The following is a 23,028-nucleotide window of genomic DNA, read 5'->3' on the forward strand; positions in this document are numbered from 1 at the left end:
GAGTTGAAGAGACGCATGCGCATTTCAAAGAGACACTTGTGCACGAGCGTAGTCCGTTTGTCGGAAGCAATGCGCCGTCACAGCATAGAAGTAAGGAAGTGTGGTAGGGGCGGAGCTAATCACGATAACGGGGTATTTTATATATATGTTTTATTTGAAATGGATTAGTTATTTATAAACTCAGCGACTTTAATAATTTGAAGATAAGGTTTAAAACAGTGTATTGCGAATGGCAGAAATTGACCTTCACTTTAAGTACTGGCAGAAAGTCTGCCAGTACTAAAGTAAAAGGTTTTTTTTGGTTGTTTTTTTTTTAATATATAATTTCTGCAGTGTAGGTACTCCCCTAACCCCCCAACCTCCACGATCCCCCCCCCCCAAACAGCTCTCTTAACCTCCCCCTTTTCCTATATACAGCCATCTTAGGTACTGGGAGCTGTCTGGCAGTACCCACTTTGCACTAAAATTAGGCTGTTTAGTTTTTTTTTTTTTTTTAAATAATCACATATTTTTCGTAGTGTAGCTGCCCCACTCAATACCCTTCCCCTCCCAGATCCCTTTCCCAACACTTATTCCCCCCTCCCTCTCCTTCCCTTATTCAGCACTAAGTGGCGCACACACTGCCAGAACTGGATCACCGCTGACAGGAACTGACCTAGGGATGGGCCGCCCACCAACCTCCCTCCCACGCCACTAACGTTCGGCACCATCGCTGGCCGATGCAGAGAGGGTCACAGAGTTGCCCTCTCTTCATCAGTTTGCTTAAAAAAGGGTATTGCACAATGCCTCAATATTGAGGCATTGCTGCAATACCCCGAAAGCAGCTGGAAGCAATCACGATCTCATTCAGCGCTTGAAGACCCAGAGGACGTGCCAGGCACATCCTTAGTCATTAACGACTGTTTTTTGTAGGACATGTCTGGCATGTCCTTGGTCGTTAAGGGGATAATATTGTATGTCCTAACTGAATCATGAAAGAAAAACTGTGGGTTTCATGTCCCTTTAAGATGACCCTTCACTGGAACTAAGGGACCTAGCACAAACTCTGAAAAACAGCTCCAGACCATTATCTTTACAGCAGATACTATGCATGCCGGTAGGTAGAGTTCTCTGGTATCCAACACACCTAGATTCTTGTATCAGATTGCCAGATAGTGTAGCGTGAATCATCACTCCAGAAAACACCTTTTTAACTGTTCCAGATACCAGTGGCAGCGTGATTTACATCACTCCAGCTGACGCTTGGCATTGTGCATGTTGATGTGAGGCTTGTGCACAGCTTCTCACCCATCGAAACCCATTAATTTTGCTCCCAATATTGAGCAATAGGTTGGAAAACAGCACAAAGCCAATATTTCTCAGGTAGGCACGTAAAACAGGACTGCCACGTCCCACTGAATCACAAAATAAAATATAATTCCAGCTTTATTCAATTCACGCAGAGTCCATAGGAATACAAACATACGTTTCGAGCCTATAATAGGCCATTAGACATGACTAAGGGCCTACAGTAGGCCTGAAAAGTTCTTGTGATGATGTTGCTTTCTCTGTAGCAAATTATGCCACAAATAATAGTCTATTTTTAATACAGACCACATGCTTAGACCAGACCACATGCTCATTTACATCTGTCCCCAGTTGACCACGGTAAAAGGTTTCAAGGGGTTTATCCCTGAACTGTTCTTCTTTCGCAAAACCTTGCGAAAGCATAAAAAATAATTTTAAAACTTATTTTGTATACAGATCTGTTGTCATTACTAAAGTCAAAATTAGATTTCCATTGTTCAGATAAAGCATACAATTTTAAGAGACCTTGCAGCTTACTTTTATTATTAAAAAAAATTCTCTCTGTATCTTTCAATGAAAAGCACACATAGGTAGGCTCAGGAGCAGCAATGATTGGTGTTGCAGATATCTGCCTCTTATTAGTGACTCACCAGATATATTCAGCTAGCTCTCAGGAGTTCATTGCTGCCTTGGAGCGTATTTAAATGAATGTAAAAGTGCAAAAAATAAAATCCTATAATATGTTAATCCATTTTGCTATTGCTTGTATATAACTGTGTTTAACCCCTTGCGACAATCGAACGTAGATATACGTCATGCGGTACATAGATCATACTGCATAACATATCTACGTCCGACCTTCGGGAAGTTCCTGCAGTCTCGGTTGCCAAGTGACAACTGAGACTTGCTCTTCCTGGGAGGCAGGCATCTGCCTTCATATGATAACCATTACCATGTGAATGCAGAATGCCTGATAGTTAAAGGCATTGACACTTGAAATGGGCCTAGATCAACACCTTGGGTTGTCTACTAAAATATATATATATTTTATAAATGATTTTTTTTTTAAAGGTAAATAAAAAAAAAGCAATGTTCTATTTATGCTTAAATGGAGTGATGAACGTTTTTTTCAGTATTTTGGGCAAGTTTTTTCATGATATTCCAGGTAGCAAAGTGGTTAACCCCTGCAAAATTAAAGGGATATTATGCACTCATTTTTAATTTGCATATATATTTTGTAGATAATCTATTTATATAGTCCATAAAGTTTTATTTAAAAAAAAATTATAGTTTTGATTATTTTTAAATAACATTGCTCTGATTTTCAGACTCCTAAACAAGCCCCAAAGTTTGATGTGAATACCGTCAGCTACCTACTCCAGCTTGCTCCTGTTTGTGTAAAGGGTCTTTTCATAAGCAAAAGAAGGAGGAGGGGGAGAGTCTTATTTACCACTTGCAGTGGGCTTTCCAGCTAACTTTTCAACATACTATGCTAAACTGAGTTTTTAAGTAAATCTATTACATGCAGTTATATGAAAATGAGTGTATACTGTCCCTTTAAAGTCAGCTCTAGAGCAGCACTGGGAACTAGCTGACAACATATGCTATGCCAGCGACAAGAGAGTGAAAACATAGTCAAGCAGAAAATGCTCTAGGTTTTATTATAGTTGTATGTCCCTAAGGATATAAGCTAGTGTAAAACAACGCACTACTTGTATGTGTTAAGCACGCTGGGAAAGCATCTCTTGCTTTGTAGAGTTTACAAAAGAGCTAACACGTTTTACAACACAGTTACTACTGGAATCTTACAAAACTAAGAGATAATATATTTTTTATAAACTGCATATGTAAGTAAATTAAAATAATGGTTAAATAAAAAAAGAACTACACAGATAAAATCGGCAAAAGTCTCACCAGCTTCATCTTTCACTTGTCCCTGTACATACAGAGTAATGTCCCCTTCCTGTCTATGTATAGGATGCTGGGATTTGTAGTCTTTAACCTTACACCAAACGTCACAAGTGACGTAGCTGCGCCTAAACTCCAGACACGCTGTTTTTTTTTCTGGTCTGTCAATTTATGTTGATATGATAGGCGTTTTGTAATATTTTCGCGGCTTTGCATGCTGGGAGATGTAGTCCCAACTCTTAACACTCTTAGACGCTCCCCGGGGAGAACCCAGCAGTGCGTGAAACTACAACTCCCAGAGTCCCGTGGCTCTTCTGTTGGATGCTGCGCGATGTAAAGTGTCAACATGGCGGTGGGGAGACAGACAAAGACAAGTCAGGTTCGGATGTGACTCGGAGGGAGATCCAAGGGATTTTACTGCACAGAGGGCTGACCCGGCATTGCCGCCACCCATCTTGTCCAAGAGGTGCTACTGGAGTAGCGGGTATATGCCAGGTGAGCAGGTAGTGCTTCCTTTGCCCAGCCTGGGGGAAAGTTCGCGCAGCTGCTGTCACCGCTGTCATATGGCGCCCGCACAAGCGGTGGGGAGGTACTGGAGGCTGCTGTGTACACTAACAGCGGCATAGTTAGTGTATACACGAGGTGCGTGCAGCGGTTATTAATTACATTAGTGGCAGTATTCTATTGTTATTCTCCTATCATTAGTCACTGAATAGTAGTTTGCATCATTTGTCTTCTAGTTGGCTCTGTAAACTCTTTTGTTGTTAATTTTTAGCTATAGTTGTATAGTGCTCAGAGTAGTTATGTAGTTGTGCTACTGTGTAATACGTGTATGTGTGTGTGTGTGTATATGTATGTATATATATATATATATATGTGTGTGTGTGTATATGTATGTGTGTGTGTGTGTATATGTATGTATATATATATATATATATGTGTGTGTGTGTGTGTGTCTCGGTGTGTAGTCAAACTAACATGTTATTCATTACATGAAACTGATATATATGATATATATGAAGTTATACACTGTACTGTGAAAATAAATGTATGTGTGTGTATATATATATGTATGTGTGTATGTATATATATATATATATATATATTTTACACAATTGTTATTATTTGGAATTAAATAGTGGCTATATGTAGCATTTAGAGTTGTATGGGATAAACCTTTACAGCTTACAACTTTTATTGTACAATTCATTTGCTAAACAGATGTATTTATTATATGCTTTAAAGTATTATCCCTGTTACCATTAATGGTACATAGACTTTAGGATACATGTTCATTTTTTTAATTTATATCATATTTATATGTATATATTCTCCATTGTTATTGTTTTTTGATTACTGATTTTGTTTATACAGCTATCTTTTATTTACTTCATAGTTCTAAATTGTTCCTTACTTGTAGTTAATAATTGTTTACTTTACAATTACATGGACTGTTGAACAGTTATCACATTTTGGGTTACATGTGTGATGTTTAATATTGCCATTGTAATCATATAGGGGTGTAAGATAGTGTATTGAATAACTAACATTTTGTGTGTAACTTATACTCAGTGTAGCATTGTTCTGTCACATTTGTAGTTTAATGTTTGCACTGTGCAATGTGAGACTTATCACATTTACAATATGATTTTTGTAGAGCACTTTGCATGTCAATATCCTCATTATATCATTAATGTTTGCAAGCACAGACATCTGTGCCTTTTTCTTTTTGTGTATCTGCCCTGTTACCCTCTGGTATACTGGAATTTTATGCTTGTTTGCGATGCATTAACTGATTCAGTGGTACAATATCCTATAATTTAACACAGGGTAATATATTTCACAGTGCCTTACAGTAAAATATGTATACTATATGTATTGTATAGTTGCTTTGCATGCAACCTAAAGTGTCTGGAGATATGCACTACTGTGGTGATGTATTATCTAACAAGCTATGGACCAGTGCACAAGGTTGAAGAGGTCCTGGCTCATTATGTACTTTGTGGTCAGGCACAGACAGAGTAGTCCTGAGGTTTTCTTGCTGAATGCCGGGTGAGATTTTGCTTGGTTTTTCTGACTAGGCATAAGTATTTTTTTAGGGGGGGGTTTCTATTGGCTTTTTACCTACAGGTGCTACTGTGACCTGGCTAAAGACATCAGGGTATCTTTATAGTTTAACCTCTCTCAGTAGACAGGGTGTGGGATTTGATCGGCATGGGATAGAATGCGTTTAGTCTGTGTGTGTGTGCGCTGTCTGTTTTTAAATGCCATTGTTATAGATGTCAGGCGTCAAGGACTCCTCCTGCAGACTTGGTATTTTGGACTAAAAATGTAACAGTATTGATCAGATGTTACAGAGAGATTCATATATATTCTTTGGAGAATTTGGCAGAGGGAGAAGCTTATAAGCTGTGTGCCAATTGTATTTATAATTATGTACATTTTTTTTTTCTTCTTTTCCCCCCAAAAAAACTATTTTGTGAGATGAAAATGTTATATACTTATGACTTTATATGTGTGTGTGTGTGTATATGTGTGTGTGTATATATATATATATATATATATATATATATATATATATATATATATATATATACACACACACACACTGTTGTGTACATACATATGCATATGTTTGTATATGAAATGTGCACACTCACATTCCATTCATTGTATTATTTACCATTTCTTTAAATGCCTTATTACACATGACTTCCAGTTAGAGAGAGGTCATCTTAAAATTAAAAAATTAAAATGAATATATATGTATGTGGGTGTGTGTATGTGTAATATAAATAAATATATATATTTATTTTTATTTATTTGAAGAAGAAAAAAATTGTAAAAAAAATAAAGTAAGTTACAATAAAACTGATCTCTTTGTGAGGGAAAACGCAAGTAAGAAGTGTGATGTCACATGGCTTTAAACCAGTTTGATATCCTTGTTGCTAATCGAATAAAAACACTTTACATAAATCATAAATTCTTAGCACTTTCTTGTAAACATTCTGTAAAGTAGAATGAATATTTTAGTCTTACGTTTAAAGCAGAAGCAACTAATCTTATTTTGTGCTAACGTTTGCATCGCATACATTTCTTCTTCATTTGAGTTAGTTCAACATATTGCCAATGAGATTTTAATATGTGAGCAATTCAAATTTTACTTAATGTTCAGTCCTTCTCAGTTGTTTTTTCAATTTCCTGCTTGTGTGTAATGTGCCCTATCTTCTATTACTTCTTCGTTTTCTTTGCTGGTAATGTATAATCTTGAGAGATAGGTGGTTTTAAAATCAGATGCCAGATTGAGTACCTTTCTGTCTGTATTGGCTTCTATTAATAAAACACAAGTCAGAGTGTCTGCTTTAACTTGTATGAGATTGGATGGGTTATTATCAAGACTAATCGCTCCATTTTTAATGTCTAGATAAAACCTTTTTGTTATACTTCCTGTGCTAAATTTGGAGTTTTCGTCATTCACTGTTCATTTGGGTCACATTTGCACAGAGAAGTCCTTGAAATGCAGGGACACACTGTACTCATTTTTCTGGAGTTCCTATAAAGCAGCAATCTGAAGAAGAAAAAAAAATGAATAACTCATGATTTCTATTTTACTTCAACAGTGTTAGTACCCATATTTAACCCTTTGTGCATGCAATACAAAGAAACTAAACTTGCATAGATGATAAAATGCTAATTCTTACAGAGCAATAAAAATTGTACATGTGTCTAAAGCACTGCAGCTAATATTTGCATGATATGTATACAACTCCATATAAATCCTTTCCAGCCAACAGTTATTTAAAGGGATATCCTGCTACAAAATGCTCTAATTTATTCTAGAATATCATTTTATTTTTTTATTGTTGACTGTAGCTACATATTGGCCAGTTTACAAGTAGAGTGTGCAAATGATAACGTTGCATACTATTTCCTCTTAGCTATGTGCAATCGGTAATGCTCAATTGGATGTTAACAGTTTTTGGTTAAAAGCATTTTAATGCACCTGACACACTCACACACACACACACACACACACACACACACTTACACAGAGACGCTTACTCTCAGAAACGAACAACCAGCTCAATAATTTATTAGGTTATTTTATGACGATTTACCACCTGAGTACCGCTTCTTTTTAGCCCAGTAATGCTTTTCACAATGTAGAACTTTCCTGTAGTATATCAGCCCCAAGGCCGAACATGCTGTTATCTGAGATGTCATCGCAGAAAATGCAACATGTCTGTAGAAAGAACGAGACACATGCACTTTCGCTTTTGCTCCCCATCGGGCTGTTCTCTTCAAACAGCGCTGTGCTTTGGCTGCACTATGTAAGATTTACCTTAACACAGTGCAGCCAGTTTGAAGAGAACAGTCAAATACAGAGCCGTGCATTGATTAATGACTGGCTCTTAGAGATTTTTTCAAATGCTGCAATATATTCTAAAACTTTACAAAATGTCTTTATTCACCAGTTAATGAACACACTGCTATTGAGCTGATGCTATAGTATAACTACCTTATTAACATTTTATTTTATTGCAAAATGACCTGCAGAATTTTTTTCATTAAAAAGAAATCTAATTGCAGAAAGTGAATAAAGTTCTGCCTTTTGGTATATCGGTCTGATCCCACCTACTAAGGTCAGTCCAACATTCACTCACTAACTTTCATTTGCCACTGTTACATTTTCACTCTCCATTATTCAGCTAGATCATACAATTTTGAAAACTTTCCGATTTTACTTGTAGCATCAAATTTGCTTCATTCTCTTTTTATCGTTTGTTGAAGGAGCAGCAATGCACTACTGGCAGCTAGCTGAAAACATTGGTTTGGATAATAAGACGCATATATGTATAGCCACTAAATAGCAGCTAGCTCACAGTAGTTCATTGCTACTCCTGAGCCCAGAGGCAGATTTTGTTTTGCTTTCTTGAGATGAGTTTTTTTTTAGTGAAACATTTTCTGCAGGTTATTTTGTAATGCAATTGTATTTTAAAATTAGGCAGTTACACTAAAGCAAAAGCACCAGTAAAAATCTGCAATGTGCTCATTAACACTACAATTTCAAATGTTCACAATTGTGCAAGGTTAAATTAGAGGAATGCAAGATGGCAATATTTAAGTTACATTTGGTGTCAAAGGATCAAGCCCAGGACCACGACAAGGTCTCCTCCTTCCTGGGACCCTAAACCAGCATCCACACAATGCATACTTCCAAACAAACCAACTGGGAACCTCACAGGGGGACACAGGCTTTTGTAACCTCCCACAGTGTCAGTCTGCCTGGGAACCTGCTCTACTGTACTGCTGGGGTCTATATGCTTATTTTGGAGGGGCTGCTGTTCCATGCTTCGACTGCTGATGTATACTTTTTCCTTCCTAAAGGATACACACACACATATGCTTAGAGGAATATGCGTTCACCTCACTGACGAGGTCCAATGAAGGCCGAAACGATCGTCTGGGGTTGCTGTGTTCCTTGTTCAGAGAGGAATTGCCTAGTATTTTGGTGCTGGACTGACCGTAATAGGCGGGATCAGACTGATATACTACAGGAAAGTACTCTGTGAAAGAATTACTGGGCTAAAAGAAGCTGCACCCAGGTGGTAAATCGCCATAGAACAGGCTAACAATGGTATTGAGCCGGTTGTTCGTTCCTGTGAGTGTGCTTCTCTGTGTGTGTGTGTGTGTGTGTATGTATGTGTGTATATATATATATATATATATATATATATATATATATATATATATATATATATATATATATATATATATATATATATATATATATATATATATATGTGTGTTTATGATTTTGTGGCCATTTTTCAGAGAATATGAATGCTAACACAAAAACTTTTCTTTCACTCATGGTTAGTGTTTGGCTGAAGCCATTAATTATCAATCAACTGTGTTTACTCTTTTTAAATCATAATGACAACAGAAACTACCTAAATGACCCTGATCAAAAGTTTACGTACCCTGTTGTTTTTGACCTGATAACATGCACACAAGTTGACATAAAGAGGTTTGAATGACTATTAAAGATAACCATCCTCACCTGTGATCTGTTTGCTTGTAATTAGTGTGTGTGTATAAAAGGTCAATGAGTCTCTTGACTCCTGACAGACCCTTGCATCTTTCATCCAGTGCTGCACTGACGTTTCTGGATTCTGAGCCATGGGGAAAGCAAAAGAATTGTCAAAGGATCTGCGGGAAAAGGTAGTTTAACTGTATAAAAAGATATCCAAGGAATTGAGAATGCCAATCAGCAGTGTTCAAACTCTAATCAAGAAGTGGAAAATGAGGGGTTCTGTTGAAACCAAACCACGGTCAGGTAGATCAACTAAAATTTCATCCACAACTGCCAGGAAAATTGTTTGGGATGCAAAGAAAAACCCACAAATCACTTCAGGTGAAAAACAGGACTCTCTGAAAACATGTGGTGTGGCTGTTTCAAGATGCACAATAAGGAGGCACTTGAAGAAAGATGGGCTACATGGTTGAGTCGCCAGAAGAAATCCATTACTATGCAAATGCCACAAAGTATCCCGCTTACAATACGCCAAACAGCACAGAGACAAGCCTCAAACCTTCTGGCACAAAGTCATTTGGAGTGATGAGACCAAAATTGAGCTTTTTGGCCACAACCATAAACGCTACATTTGGAGTCAACAAGGCCTTTGATGAAAGGTACACAATTCCTACTGTGAAACACGGAGGTGGATCACTGATGTTTTGGGGATGTGTGAGCTACAAAGGCATAGGAAATTTGGTCAGAATTGATGGCAAGATGAATGCAGTATGTTATCAAAAAATACTGGAGGAAAATTTGCATTAATCAGCCCGGAAGCTGCGCATGGGACGTACTTGGACTTTCCAACATGACAATGATCCTAAACACGAGGCCAAGTCAACCTGTCATTGGCTACAGCAGAATAAAGTGAAGGTTCTGAAGTGGCCATCTCAGTCTCCTGACCTCAATATCATTGAGCCACTCTGGGGAGATCTCAAACGTGCAGTTCATGCAGGAAAGCCCAATAATTTACCGTAACTGGAGGCTTTTTGCCAGGAAGAATGGGCAGACTTACCATCTGAGAAGATAAAGAGGCTCTTCCACAAATACCACAAAATACTTCAAGCTGTCATTGATGTTAAAGGGGGCAATACACGGTATTCAGAACTGGGTATGTAAGTTTTTATCAGGGTCATTTGGGTAGTTTTTGTTGTCATTATGATTTAAAAAGAGTAAACACAGTTGATTGATAATAATAAATGGCTTCAGCCAAACACTAACCATGAATGAAAGAAAGTTTTAAACACACACGCACATAGACATACATACACACACTTATCAAAGAACAAAAAATAAATCTGGCTCCTATGTATTTTGGTTGGCTCCTAGACTTATAATACATTTGTTGAGCCCTGACTTACCTTTTCTGCAATATGCTTTTACCCTGTACCATACTGGAGTTCAGGAAGGGTGAGTTAATTGACACATACGTACACACACACGTACACACACACACGTACACACACACACGTACACACACACGTACACACACACACGTACACACACACACGTACACACACACGTACACACACACGTACACACACACACGTACACACACACACGTACACACACACACGTACACACACACACGTACACGTACACACACACACGTACACACACACACGTACACACACACGTACACACACACACGTACACACACACACGTACACACACACACGTACACACACACACGTACACACACGTACACACACACACGTACACACACACACGTACACACACACACGTACACACACACACGTACACACACACACGTACACACACACACGTACACACACACGTACACACGTACACACACACACGTACACACACACACGTACACACACACACGTACACACACACACGTACACACACACACGTACACACACACACGTACACACACACACGTACACACACACACGTACACACACACACACGTACACACACACGTACACACACACTTATTAAAGAACACAAAATAAATCTGGCTCCTAAGTATATTCGTTGGATCCTGGACTTAAAATACATTTGTGTAAACCTGAATTACCTTTTCTACAATGTGCTGTTACCCTGTACCGCTCTGGAGATCCGGAAGGGGGAGGAAATTGAAGAGAGAGGAACGTAGTAAATATTTACATTGAGATAGAACAGAGACACCTGCAGGCAGAAATTTAAAAGTGCAGGCAAAAAAATGATTTTCACTGCCACAGCCGTTTCTTTCTGCAGACATGGTACATATTCTGCGATGACATCGCACAGTGTTCTGCCTTGGGGAACATGTAATACCAGTGGTATGGATTGGGTGCCAGCAATGTTAATGCTTCATATAGCTTGCATTTGTGGCTCTTGACTTGTAATCTGGCCAATCTGTTCAACCCAGCACTCAGGTAAAGCACTGAAGCTCTTGAATAGGAATAGCCAGTCATTGGCGGGTATGTGTGACAGCCGCTTCTGTCTTGCTTACTGGCTTATTCCTTCTCTTTGCAGCTGTAGTGTTTGTGGCTCCAGAGCAGGACTGTACCTGTGTGTTTAACCCCTTTAGGCCAATCAGATAGTAGTAGGTTGTGATCAGTATGGAATACACAAAAGGGGACAGGCGCACTGATGCTGTGAGTCGCGTTTGCGTCTGTCACCTTTTTTGTATTTCATAGTGTTCATCGGAGACCAGGTGTCTATCACAGTTTCTGGGGAGGCAGCATCATCTTGACCAGGCACAGGAAGGCTTTTATCCACAACACTGAGAGACTAGAACTAATGGTGACTAATCTATGAACTGAAGTCACAACGAAATATCTTTCGGTACTTTTATATATCAGGATAACCCTGTGTGTTTTATATATAATACATAACAAGGGTTATTGTGGACGTTTTATTCTTATAGTTATTTATTTTTTGTGATTATAAAACGTGTATTTTATACTGTATCATTTCTATTTATATCGTCTTGCCTGTCATAAAGAAGCGCTGCTTAATTTGTGTGTTGTTGTAGAACGTTGTGATCAGTACTGCAGAAAGGACACACTCCAATGAGTTACAGCTTGTCATTTTTAGAATGTCCCTTTTAGTATTGTGGTTGACAAATGTACAAAAGGACCAGTAAACACAGTAGATTTCCATAATCAACAAATGCAAGATAACAAGACAATGCAAAAGCACTTAGTCTGAACTTCAAATGAGTAGTAGATTTTTTTTTTTTTTCTGACAATTTTAAAACTTATGTCTATTTCCACTCCCCCTGTACCATGTGACAGCCATCAGCCAATCACAAGTGCATACACATACCTTGTGACAGCCATCAGTCAATCACAAATGCATATAAGTTTATTCAGTGAATTCTTGCACATGCTCAGTAGGATCTGGTGACTCAAAAAGTGTAAATAAAAAGACTGTGCACATTTTGTTAATGGAAGTAAATTGGAAAGTTGTTTAAATTGCCTGCTCTATCTGAATAATGAAAGTTTAATTTTGACTTGAGTGTCCCTTTAAAGTGATGGTAAACCCAACCATATAACCAACGCTAGGATTTACCATTACTAAAAATTAATATTAGTTTTTGTCATTGTTTCATAAAACATTGTGGGCAGCCGGATGTGTTAGCGATCTACGTTCCTTACAGATAGGGTGAGTTTAAGATCGTTTTTTTTTTTACGTAACGATCACAGAAACTATTGTTTATTTTTAGTAATGCTTATACACTTGTATTTACCATCACTTTAAAGGGACACAATACCCCCAAAAAATATTTCATGATTCTGATAGAACATATAATTTTAAACAACTTTCCAATGTGCTTCTATTATCACATTTTCTTTGTTTTCTTATCTTTTGTTGAGGAGCAGGAAGGTAAGTTTAGGAGTAGTTCTACAAGAACACGATTTCCTGTCATGTAGTGCCCCAAACACGTGCATGCTACCTATGTAGATATATCTTCAACAAAGAATAACATGAGAAGCTAAGCAAATTTGATAATATAATTAAATAGGAAACAGTTTTAAAATTGTATTCACTATCTGAATCAGAGAAAAAAGTGGGTTTAATTTCTTTTTAACCTCTTTTGTGCTAGCGACGGCTCTGAGCCATCGCAAATTGTCTCACTCAGGTGCTAACGACAGTTCAGAGCCGTCGCTAGCACTCTCCCACCTTGAGGGAGATCTAGAGGCTTCCACTCGCTCCTACCCCGGCGATCGGGCCAGCATAGTGACAGGCATCGCCGGGACTTCACATTTTGCACTGTGACGTCCCGCACAATGATGTGATGACGTCACCGCGCAACTTTATTTAAAATGGACAATGCAAAGTATAGGGGAAGGGGGCATGCTGCTTAGAAGCCTGTATCTCAGGCATCTAAGCAGCTACAGACCCCCAAGACCTACCATTGGAAAGCTAATCGCCTAAACTTTCCCCCAAACAAACCAAATCAGCTTAGCACCCAAGTGGGAAAGTGCTTAGCACTCAAAGGGTTAAGAACCACCCAGAATAATTATTCACATCCTTTTCCGGACAGGTTTGTGACAAATTAACTGTGTGTTTAACACCTTTGCTGGGGCCAGAAAACATAGACACAAGTATTTGTTGAATTATAAAATGCTGTAACTCATAGCACTTCATTATTACACATGTCCCTTTTTAAATATTGAAGTTTTCCTCCACATTACTGTATTCGCTGATGTTTTAGGTAGAGTTATAAATTTACCCACAAAAGAGGTTTTATTTTATTGATAAATATTAGGGTAACTACAAAACTGAAGGTGTAGACAGAGGAATGATTTGACACGGAAATAAAAGCAGCTTATATGTGCATAACCTATATAATAAAAGGCCAAGTATGTTTGTCCGACACAGTTATGCACAGTAGGGACTGCGCAAGACAAACATACTTAACCTCTTAACAACCAGCGCCGTTTAGCAGTAGAGACTGCGCAAGGACGGTGCTGGTCGTTAAGCCCTTAAAGACCTCTGCCACGATCTTGCTAAATGTAACGAGAGAGTGCTATTTTTACATGTCCCACGAGTGGGGCAGTGCAGAAATAGTCTTGCATGGGGCAGCGGTGGTGAGCAATCGTTGGTGGCGTGAGAGGGTTAGGAGGGAGGCGGGTGGGCGGCCCATCGCTGAAGGGGGTGGGGGGGCAGGAACGGGTGAGACCGCTACACTACAGAAAAATGTATGCTAAGAGCGGCAGGGTGATGGAAGGAGGGAGAAGAGGTACAGGGCGATTCCAGAGTGGAGGTGGGAAACATGCTAGGGAAGGATCTTGGAGGGGGACATTTTGGCTTGTGTACACAGACTTTAAGACTAGTAAATAAAGAGGTGGTATTTCTTCTTTTAAACATTTGCAGAATTCTGCTTATTTTTTTATGAATAACGTACAAGTGCTATTATATTATCATTGAAATTTGCATGCTGGCGTACCTCGGATATATTGCAGGTTCGGTTCCAGACCACTGTAATAAAGCGAGTCACACAAATGTTTTGGTTTTTTAGTGCATATAAAAGTCATATTCATTTACACTATACTGTGGTCTATTAAGTGTGCAATAGCATTTATGTCTAAAAAGACAACAGAAAAAAACAATGTCCATACCTTATTTAAAAAATACTTTATTCCAAAAAAAATGCTATCCATCTGAGCCTTCAGTGAGTTGTGCTCTTTTTGCTGGTGGTGTGTATTTATATATATATATATGTGTATATTTGTGTTTATATGCCAATACATGTTGGAAAAATTGCGCCAATAGACTTGCTCGGCACATAGTTGACACAAACTTGCAATTTGTAAAAAGGCAATATCTGCTAAGTGCAATAAAATGAGGTATGCCTGTATTTACATAAAATGTTACCGTCAAAATTGCCCTGCAGGGGCTTGCTCTTTCCGCCCCTTCATGCTTTTATACCATGAGAATAATATAAATATTTTATTGAACAATATTAGAAACTAGATGTTGTAAAAAGAAAGTGTTAGCTTTTTTAAACCCTAAGATAAAGCAGTGTTGCCCAGGACATTTTTAGTGGGTGCACCACCCAGCTGATTTTACTGACTACCCGGCTAAAATTTTAGCTAACTTTAAAGAGACACTCAAGTAAAAATAAACTATGATGATTCAGAAAGAACATGCACTTTCCAATTTACTTCCATTATCAAATTTTGCACAGTCTTTTTTTATATTCGCTCTTTTCTGCGAATCACACTTTTGGAGCACAGGTGCTTGTCACGCAGCCCATCAGACAAACTCCTGTGCTCCAAGAGTGTGATTCGCACTGAAGGGCCTATCCCGCCGTCCCCCCTCTAGGAGGCTGGCCGCTTCCCTCCAGGTAGGGAAGGTAGGTTCAGGTAAAGTAGCCAGAGACAATTCACCAATAGGCAGGTCAGAATCCTCCGTTGTGTCAGACTGCTCGGCTGACACTAGATTGGGCTACAGCGGCAATGGAGCACATGAGCTTGTCTGATGGGCTGCGTGGCCAGCTTAATTTGCTGGCTCAGAATGCGATTTTAAAAGGTCAGAGACTACGAATTGAGACACTAATGGACAGTTCCATATACCCTGTCCCATCTCTAAATAGCCTACAGAAGTGTGAGTTAAAGACTCTTGGCATATATACAGAAGTGAATAGACTGCTCTCTTTTTCGGTAGTTTCCTTGACAGAAGTGTCGGTGCCTGCTTTCATAATAGTGCTGGTATCTTGCTCTATATAGCTGTACCGTGGAGGGTAAATGCATACACCTGAGGGGGTGATAGGGGCACAGACCCACATCACATCGCCGCCTGCCCGGCACTCACTGCCTCTCATTCTCTGTAACACACAGGGCATGGATGAGAGGCAGTGAGTGCCGGGTATGAACAGCTAGAGAGCTGAAATTGCGACCGTGGGGATGAATGAGGGAGATAGTGAAGTGAGGGGGGTGCCATATGAGTGTCTCACTGAACTGAATGAAGGGAGACACAGGAGCGCGCAGGGACGAAAGGAAAGGATCTTGTACTAGTGGAAGCTTTTGGGAGATGTCAGAGAAGGAGGGGTCAGGCGGCCATTTCAAAACGGCCAGATGAGATCTAGTAAGTGTAATTTCTGCCAAAGTTTATTTAGATGGAAATTGGGCTACAGTTTACTGTAAAGATAGTTAATTAACTAATCTAAATAAGTTAGTCATTTTTGGGTTGACTGTCCCTTTAAATGTTGCCATTCTCAGGGGCCGTTCATATTATGTGGATATATCTGCACATATGATATTTGCTTTGAGTCATGACAGTAGAATTAGTTTGCAATCATTACTGCACGTTTCATGCATTTGTGTGAAATCTCTTACAGCAGGTAAATTGGTCAGTCTGGGCAAGAGAAATTCACATTTAACAGAAGTAGCTAAGACATCATTGTGATGCACCAAAAATCTATAGACTGTGGGGCTTCGTCACATGTGTTTGTTTTTTTTCCCGGATAAATCTATTTTTTTAACTCTTTAGTGCTAAACATAATTCTCACACAATTATTCCATTTCTCATTGCTCCTGAACATTGATTCATACTTCGGGCACAGATGCAACTAAGCATAACCTGTGGGTTAGATCTGGTTGAACCTTTCTGGCACCCATGCAGTTTACATGGAGAGTTATTACAAGTAATATGCTTTGTAGACTGGTCATAAGAAACTGCATTTACATATACAGACACACAAGACAAGTGATGTTGAAAATGGTATAAGTATTTGTACAGGATTGCATTGGTATAGCCACTGTCTGTCTGTGTGTTGGTCTAATTTACGCTATACAATACAAGCAATGTCACACAAACTGCCATCCAACATGTACATGGGTAAAAGCGACTGTATGGATTATTATACAGGTGGCCCTCGTTTTACAACGGTTCAATTTACACCGTTTCAGAATAACAATCTTTTTTTTCCAGTCATGTGACTGCTATTGAGAAGCAGTGCATTTATTACAATAGCCAGTAGGTGGAGCTGTCAGCTTGTGTTGCAGCAAAGCCAAGCAAGCTGAAATGAATCAGTTTAACCAGACCTGAGCTATCGAGCAGATTTCAAAGGAACAAGATCTTCCTGTCTATAAATCAGTCCAGATTGGAATGCATAGAAAGAACTGTTTGCAGAAAAATGCAAGTGAAGTCTGTGTTGTGGGATTATTGTATTAGGTTTATAATGCTGTTTAGCAAATGTTTTTGTTCATTTAACTTAGTTTAATTATATATTCGGTGTTGTGTTATTATTTTATTAGGTTTATAATGCTGTTTAGCATTTAAAGTCTTCATTTCAAAGCTTTAAAAATAATGTATTAGGTGTTACTTATGACAATTTTGAGAGGGGCCTGGAACCTATCTCCCTCACTTCCCATTGACTTACATTATAAACTGGGTTTCAATTTACAACGGTTTCGATTTACAACCATTCCTTCTGGAACCTAACCCCGGCGTAAACTGAGGGCTACTTGTACATATATCTTTGTACAGGCAGCCTTACTGGCTCCCTAATATTCTTATTGGCTCCTGAAATTGAAATAAACTGGTCATCCCCTGTCATACAATGGTTTTGTAAATGTACTTCAGTTTCAGGAACCAGCAAATTATATTGGTGTTTGACTTTTTGGATGATTCTACATATCGCTATACAGAGTTACATTGTTGGAGCTATGACTAGTTTTATCAGCGGTACCACAAAACCAATATACACACAGCGCGTGATCGTTGTAAAGTGTTGGGTGGGACCATGGTCAGATCTCATATTAGGCCTCATGGTTCATGTAACCCCCTTATAGACATGTGCCCACTTTAAGCCCCGTTTAATTATATATGGCCTGATTAGACCTGTGATGCTGCTACAATGAATCTCTTCTCAGACATATGCACAAAACAAACTTCAGTTTAGACTTCATTGTCTTAGTTATATGCCAACATCAGACTTCAGATGTCACATCATTGTCTCTCAGTTTAATGCAGACATCAAACCTTAGATTAGACTTAATTGTCTTCATTATATGCCAACATCAGATTTAAAGGGACAGTCTACTCTAGAATTGTTATTGTTTAAAAAAGATTATCCTTTTATTACATTATTTTTCCCAGTTTTGTATAACCAACAGTTATATTAATATACTTTTTACCTCTGTGATTACCTTGTATCTAAGCCTATGCAGATTGCCCCCTTATTTCAGTTCTTTTGGCAGACTTGCAATTTAGCCGTACAGTGTCCTCTTCATAAATAACTCCACGAGCTTGAGCACAATTTTATCTATATGGCACACACGAACTAACACCCTCTAGCTGTGAAAACTGTCAAATGCATTCAGATAAGAGGAGGCATTCAAGGGCATAGAAATTGGCATATGAGCCTGTGACGTGAGTCGCCAAGATCTGAGGGCCTGTTATGGAACATTCTTTGGGCAGGAGGTACATGGGCTTAAGGATACCCAGAGACTGCATGGAAATGTGGAATTTTATATACTGGAGAACCCATGTACTTTCATAACTCTGTCTTATGTCCATGTCACCCTGTATCCATAAATACAGGATGGGTACAGGGTGTGAGTGCCCCTTGTGGGAGCAATTGTGACTCTATAAACCAAGTGGGCATAAAGGACTTAATAGTTAATAAGAGCTGTTCTTATATTTTGTAATAAGATGTATTTTATTTACGTTTCTGATCTGATTGTGTCTCAGGCGTCTGTCTGGGTAAACTGATTGTGTTCCTGTGTGATTATGTTAACTAGACTGCCCAACATCAGATTGTCTGAGTCTTTCCTCCCTAGTTAATTAACTTGATATGTTAATCTTTTTTTTTTTACCTGTGAATAGACAATTGTTAGAGGTTTGATGTATTGTTCATATGTTTGTTTTACTGTTTAACCAATTCCCTATGTAACCTGAAGCTCTGTATATCTGGAATGCCAGGGTGTATAAATCTGTGTGCTGCTTTTAAATAAAGTGTTCATTTTGTGTTCAGTTCTGTTCTCCTCCATAACTTTAGACTGCGGTCAAAGGGGGGTACCAGGAGCTATTGCTCTGGATAAAAGGATGTCCAGGACAAGGGAAGTGTTCTGACGGAGGTACTCATTTGGGGTACCAGGCAGTTCGTCACAGAGCCTACCTAGGTTTAGCTTTCAACTAAGAATACCAAGAGAACAAACATAGAAACATAGAAGTTGATGGTAGATAAGAACCAAAAAGGCCCATCAAGTCTACCCATATTACATGTTACTTTTTTTTTTAGGATAGCCTTATGCATGTTCTAGGTATTTTTGAATTCCTTTACAGGCTTTGTGTTTACCTCCTCAAATGGAAGTTTATTCCATGAATCCACCACCCTTTCTGTAAAAAATGCTTCCTCAGATTTCTCCTGAATCTGCTACCCTCTAACTTTAGATTGTGACCCCTTGTTTTGGCATTTTTTGAAGAAAAAAAACATTTTGTGGCAAATGCTTTCAGCTTCTACTTCATCAAAGGGACATAAAACCCCAAAAAATATTTCATGATTCAGATAGAGCATACAATTTTAACCCCTTAATGACCACAACACTTTTCTATTTTCTGTCCGTTTGGGACCAAGGCTATTTTTACATTTTTGCATTGTTTGTGTTTAGCTGTAATTCTCCTCTTACTCATTTACTGTACCCACACATATTATATACCGTTTTTCTCGCCATTAAATGGACTTTATAAAGGTAGAATTATTTTCATCATATCTTATAATTTACTATAAAAAAAAATATAAAAATGAGGAAAAATTGAAAAAAACACACACTTTTTCTAACTTTGACCCCCCAAAATCTGTTACATATCTACAACCACCAAAAAACACCCATGCTAAATAGTTTCTAAATTTTGTCCTGAGTTTAGAAATACTCAATGTTTACATGTTCTTTGCTTTTTTTGCAAGTTATAGGGCCATAAATACAAGTAGCACTTTGCTATTTCCAAACCACTTTTTTTCAAAATTAGCGCTAGTTACATTGGGACACTGATATCTTTCAGGAATCCCTGAATATCCCTTGACATGTGTATATATATATATATATTTTTAGAAGACATCCCAAAGTATTGATCTAGGCCCATTTTGGTATATTTTATGCCACCATTTCACCACCAAATGCGATCAAATACAAAAAATCATTCACTTTTTCACAATTTTTTTCACAAACTTTCGGTTTCTCACTGAAATTATTTACAAACAGCTTGTGCAATTATGGCATAAATGGTTGTAAATTTTTCTCTGGGTTCCCCTTTGTTCATAAATAGCAGATATATATGGCTTTGGCATTGCTTTTTGGTAATGGGAAGGCTAAATGCCACTGCGCACCACACGTGTATTATGCCCAGCAGTGAATGGGTTAATTAGGGAGCTTTTTGGGGTAATTTTAGCTGTAGTGTAGTAAACAACCCAAAGTATTGATCTAGGCCCATTTTGATATATTTTATGCCACCATTTCACCGCCAAATGCGATCAAATAAAACAAACGTAACATTTTTCACAGTTTTAGGTTTCTCACTGAAATCATTTACAAACAGCTTGTGCAATTATGGCACAAATGGTTGTAAATGCTTCTTTGGTATCCCCTTTGTTCAGAAATAGCAGACATATATGGCTTTGGTGTTGCTTTTTGGTAATTAGAAGGCCGCTAAATGCGGCTGCGCACCACACGTGTGTTATGCCCAGCAGTGCAGGGGTTAATTAGGGAGCTTGTAGGGAGTTTGTAGGGTTAATTTCTATCCTCTAAACCAGTGCTTTCCAAACTGTGTGTCGGGACACACTAGTGTGTCGGCAGCAGTGTGTAGGTGTGTCCCTGCTTCAGCACAAATTTTTTTTAATTTTTTTTTTTTTTTGGTTTCTGGCTTTCCGCCTGCCTGCTACACATATCACATGGTTGACTCGTGATTGATACCTAGGGGGACACAGATCATCTTAACCTATTGGCGCAGCTCAGTGGGAACTGGCCATTGGCAGCACATTGGCTCTTGACTGCACGTGTAGTCTCCTTAATTGGCTTGTGACTGCATGTGTAGTCAGTGAGTGGGAGAGCAGTGTGTTTGCAGCGCGGGCAGTAGTCAGTCGGACTCACAGAGCTCTGAGGGTGGCAGCTTAAATGCTGAGCTGAAGTCAGTGTGGGGTTTTCTGCAACTAGCTCCCAGTAGTGCATTGCTGATCCTGCTCTTGATATATGGATAGGAAGTGGAAGCTTAAGAATGCTTGATGATAAAATGTGAGTGTCTTTATCTAATATTCCACCAAATATAAAGAAATTGTGTTCATCCCATCAACCTCATACATCTCATTAAAATATCAAGTAGCTATTGGCGTTATTAAACTTTTTTTTAATTCCTTGCACTTACTTACTGTTACTTGTAAATACATTTCATTATTATATAATTCATGTATGTGTAGGCTTACCAGAAGTCCCAGTTTGACTGGGATTGTCCGTGTTTGGAGGCGCTGTCCCAGTGTCCCACCCGGTTGTTCATTCTGTCCCAGTAGGGTTGCCATTTACGGGTTTCAAATCATGTCTCCAGGTTTCAGACCGCCTGAAACCCGGACACATTATTCAAAATGACCTGACTTTGAGTATGTGGGTGTGGGTCTCCAGCATAGTTGGATGCTGATACTTTGTTAGAGCCCTGCTTAGCTTAACGTTTGTGCCCTTCAAAGATCACATTTAGTAATACAGGCTGAGTGAGCAGCATAGGGTTTTTTAATTTTATAGTACCACTTTGTTTATTTCTCTTGTTAAGTGTATCCAGTCCACGGATCATCCATTACTTATGGGATATATTCTCCTTCCCAACAGGAAGCTGCAAGAGTCCACCCACAGCAAAGCTGCTATATAGCTCCTCCCCTAACTGCCATTACCAGTCATTCTCTTGCAAGTCTCAACATAGATAGGAGGTCGTGAGAGTCTGTGGTTTTTTATACTTAGTTTATTTCTTCAATTAAAATTTTGTTATTTTTAAATGGCACCGGAGTGTGCTGTTTATCTCAGGCAGTATTTGGAAGAAGAATCTGCCTGCGTTTTTTCTTTGATCTTAGCAGACGTAACTAAGATCCAGTTGCTGTTCTCACACATTCTGAGGAGTAAGGTACTTCAGAGGAGGAATGGCGTGCAGGTTTTCCTGCAAATAAGGTATGTGCAGTAAAATATTTTTCTAAGGAATGGAATTGACTAAGAAAATACTGCTGATACCGAAGTAATGTAAGTACAGCCTTTAAATGCAGTGAAAGCGACTGGTACCAGGCTGATTGATAGAGATATATGCTAAGGTATGTGCAGTAATATATTTTTCTAAGGAATGGAATTGACTAAGAAAATACTGCTGATACCGAAGTAATGTAAGTAAAGCCTTAAATGCAGTGATAGCGACTGGATCAGGCTTATTAATAGACATACATACTCTTATAAGAATGTGTTTTAAAACGTTTGCTGGCATGTTTAATCGTTTTTTAACATATGTTTGGTGATAAAACTTATTGGGGCCTAATTTTTCCACATGGCTGGCTTAAATTTTGCATAGAAACAGTTATAGGGAAGGTAATCCACAGCTCAGCTGTGGCAGTTTTGTTGTGTCTGTTTAAAAAAATGTCGTTTTTTTTTTTTGTTTTTTTTTATCTGTTTTTTGCATTAAGGGGTTAATCATCCATTTGCAAGTGGGTGCAATGCTCTGTTAACTTATTACATGTACTGTAAAAATTTCGTTTGATTTACTGCCTTTTTTCACTGTTTTTCAAATTTTGACAAAATTTGTTTCTCTTAAAGGCACAGTAACGTTTG

At 38.6% G+C, this 23,028-nt stretch overlaps 2 protein-coding genes across 2 annotated transcripts in view; one reads left to right on the forward strand and one right to left on the reverse strand.

Moving 5' to 3' along the window:
- The window catches only part of INTS9 (integrator complex subunit 9), a 271,893-nt gene extending 268,646 nt beyond the window's left edge, over nucleotides 1–3,247 (reverse strand). Inside the window, exon 1 of the mRNA XM_053711080.1 lies at nucleotides 3,202–3,247. Coding sequence (XP_053567055.1) covers nucleotides 3,202–3,210 — 9 coding nt within the window. The 5' untranslated portion in view covers nucleotides 3,211–3,247. The remainder of the gene's footprint in view (nucleotides 1–3,201) is intronic.
- Nucleotides 3,248–3,535: 288 nt separating this feature from the next.
- HMBOX1 (homeobox containing 1) overlaps nucleotides 3,536–23,028 on the forward strand; it is a 397,982-nt gene continuing 378,489 nt past the window's right edge. Inside the window, exon 1 of the mRNA XM_053709533.1 lies at nucleotides 3,536–3,690. The gene's annotated coding sequence lies outside the window, so the exon portion shown is untranslated. The remainder of the gene's footprint in view (nucleotides 3,691–23,028) is intronic.

This window comes from Bombina bombina, chromosome 4 (genome assembly GCF_027579735.1).
Source record: "Bombina bombina isolate aBomBom1 chromosome 4, aBomBom1.pri, whole genome shotgun sequence".
Lineage (NCBI taxonomy): Eukaryota > Metazoa > Chordata > Amphibia > Anura > Bombinatoridae > Bombina > Bombina bombina.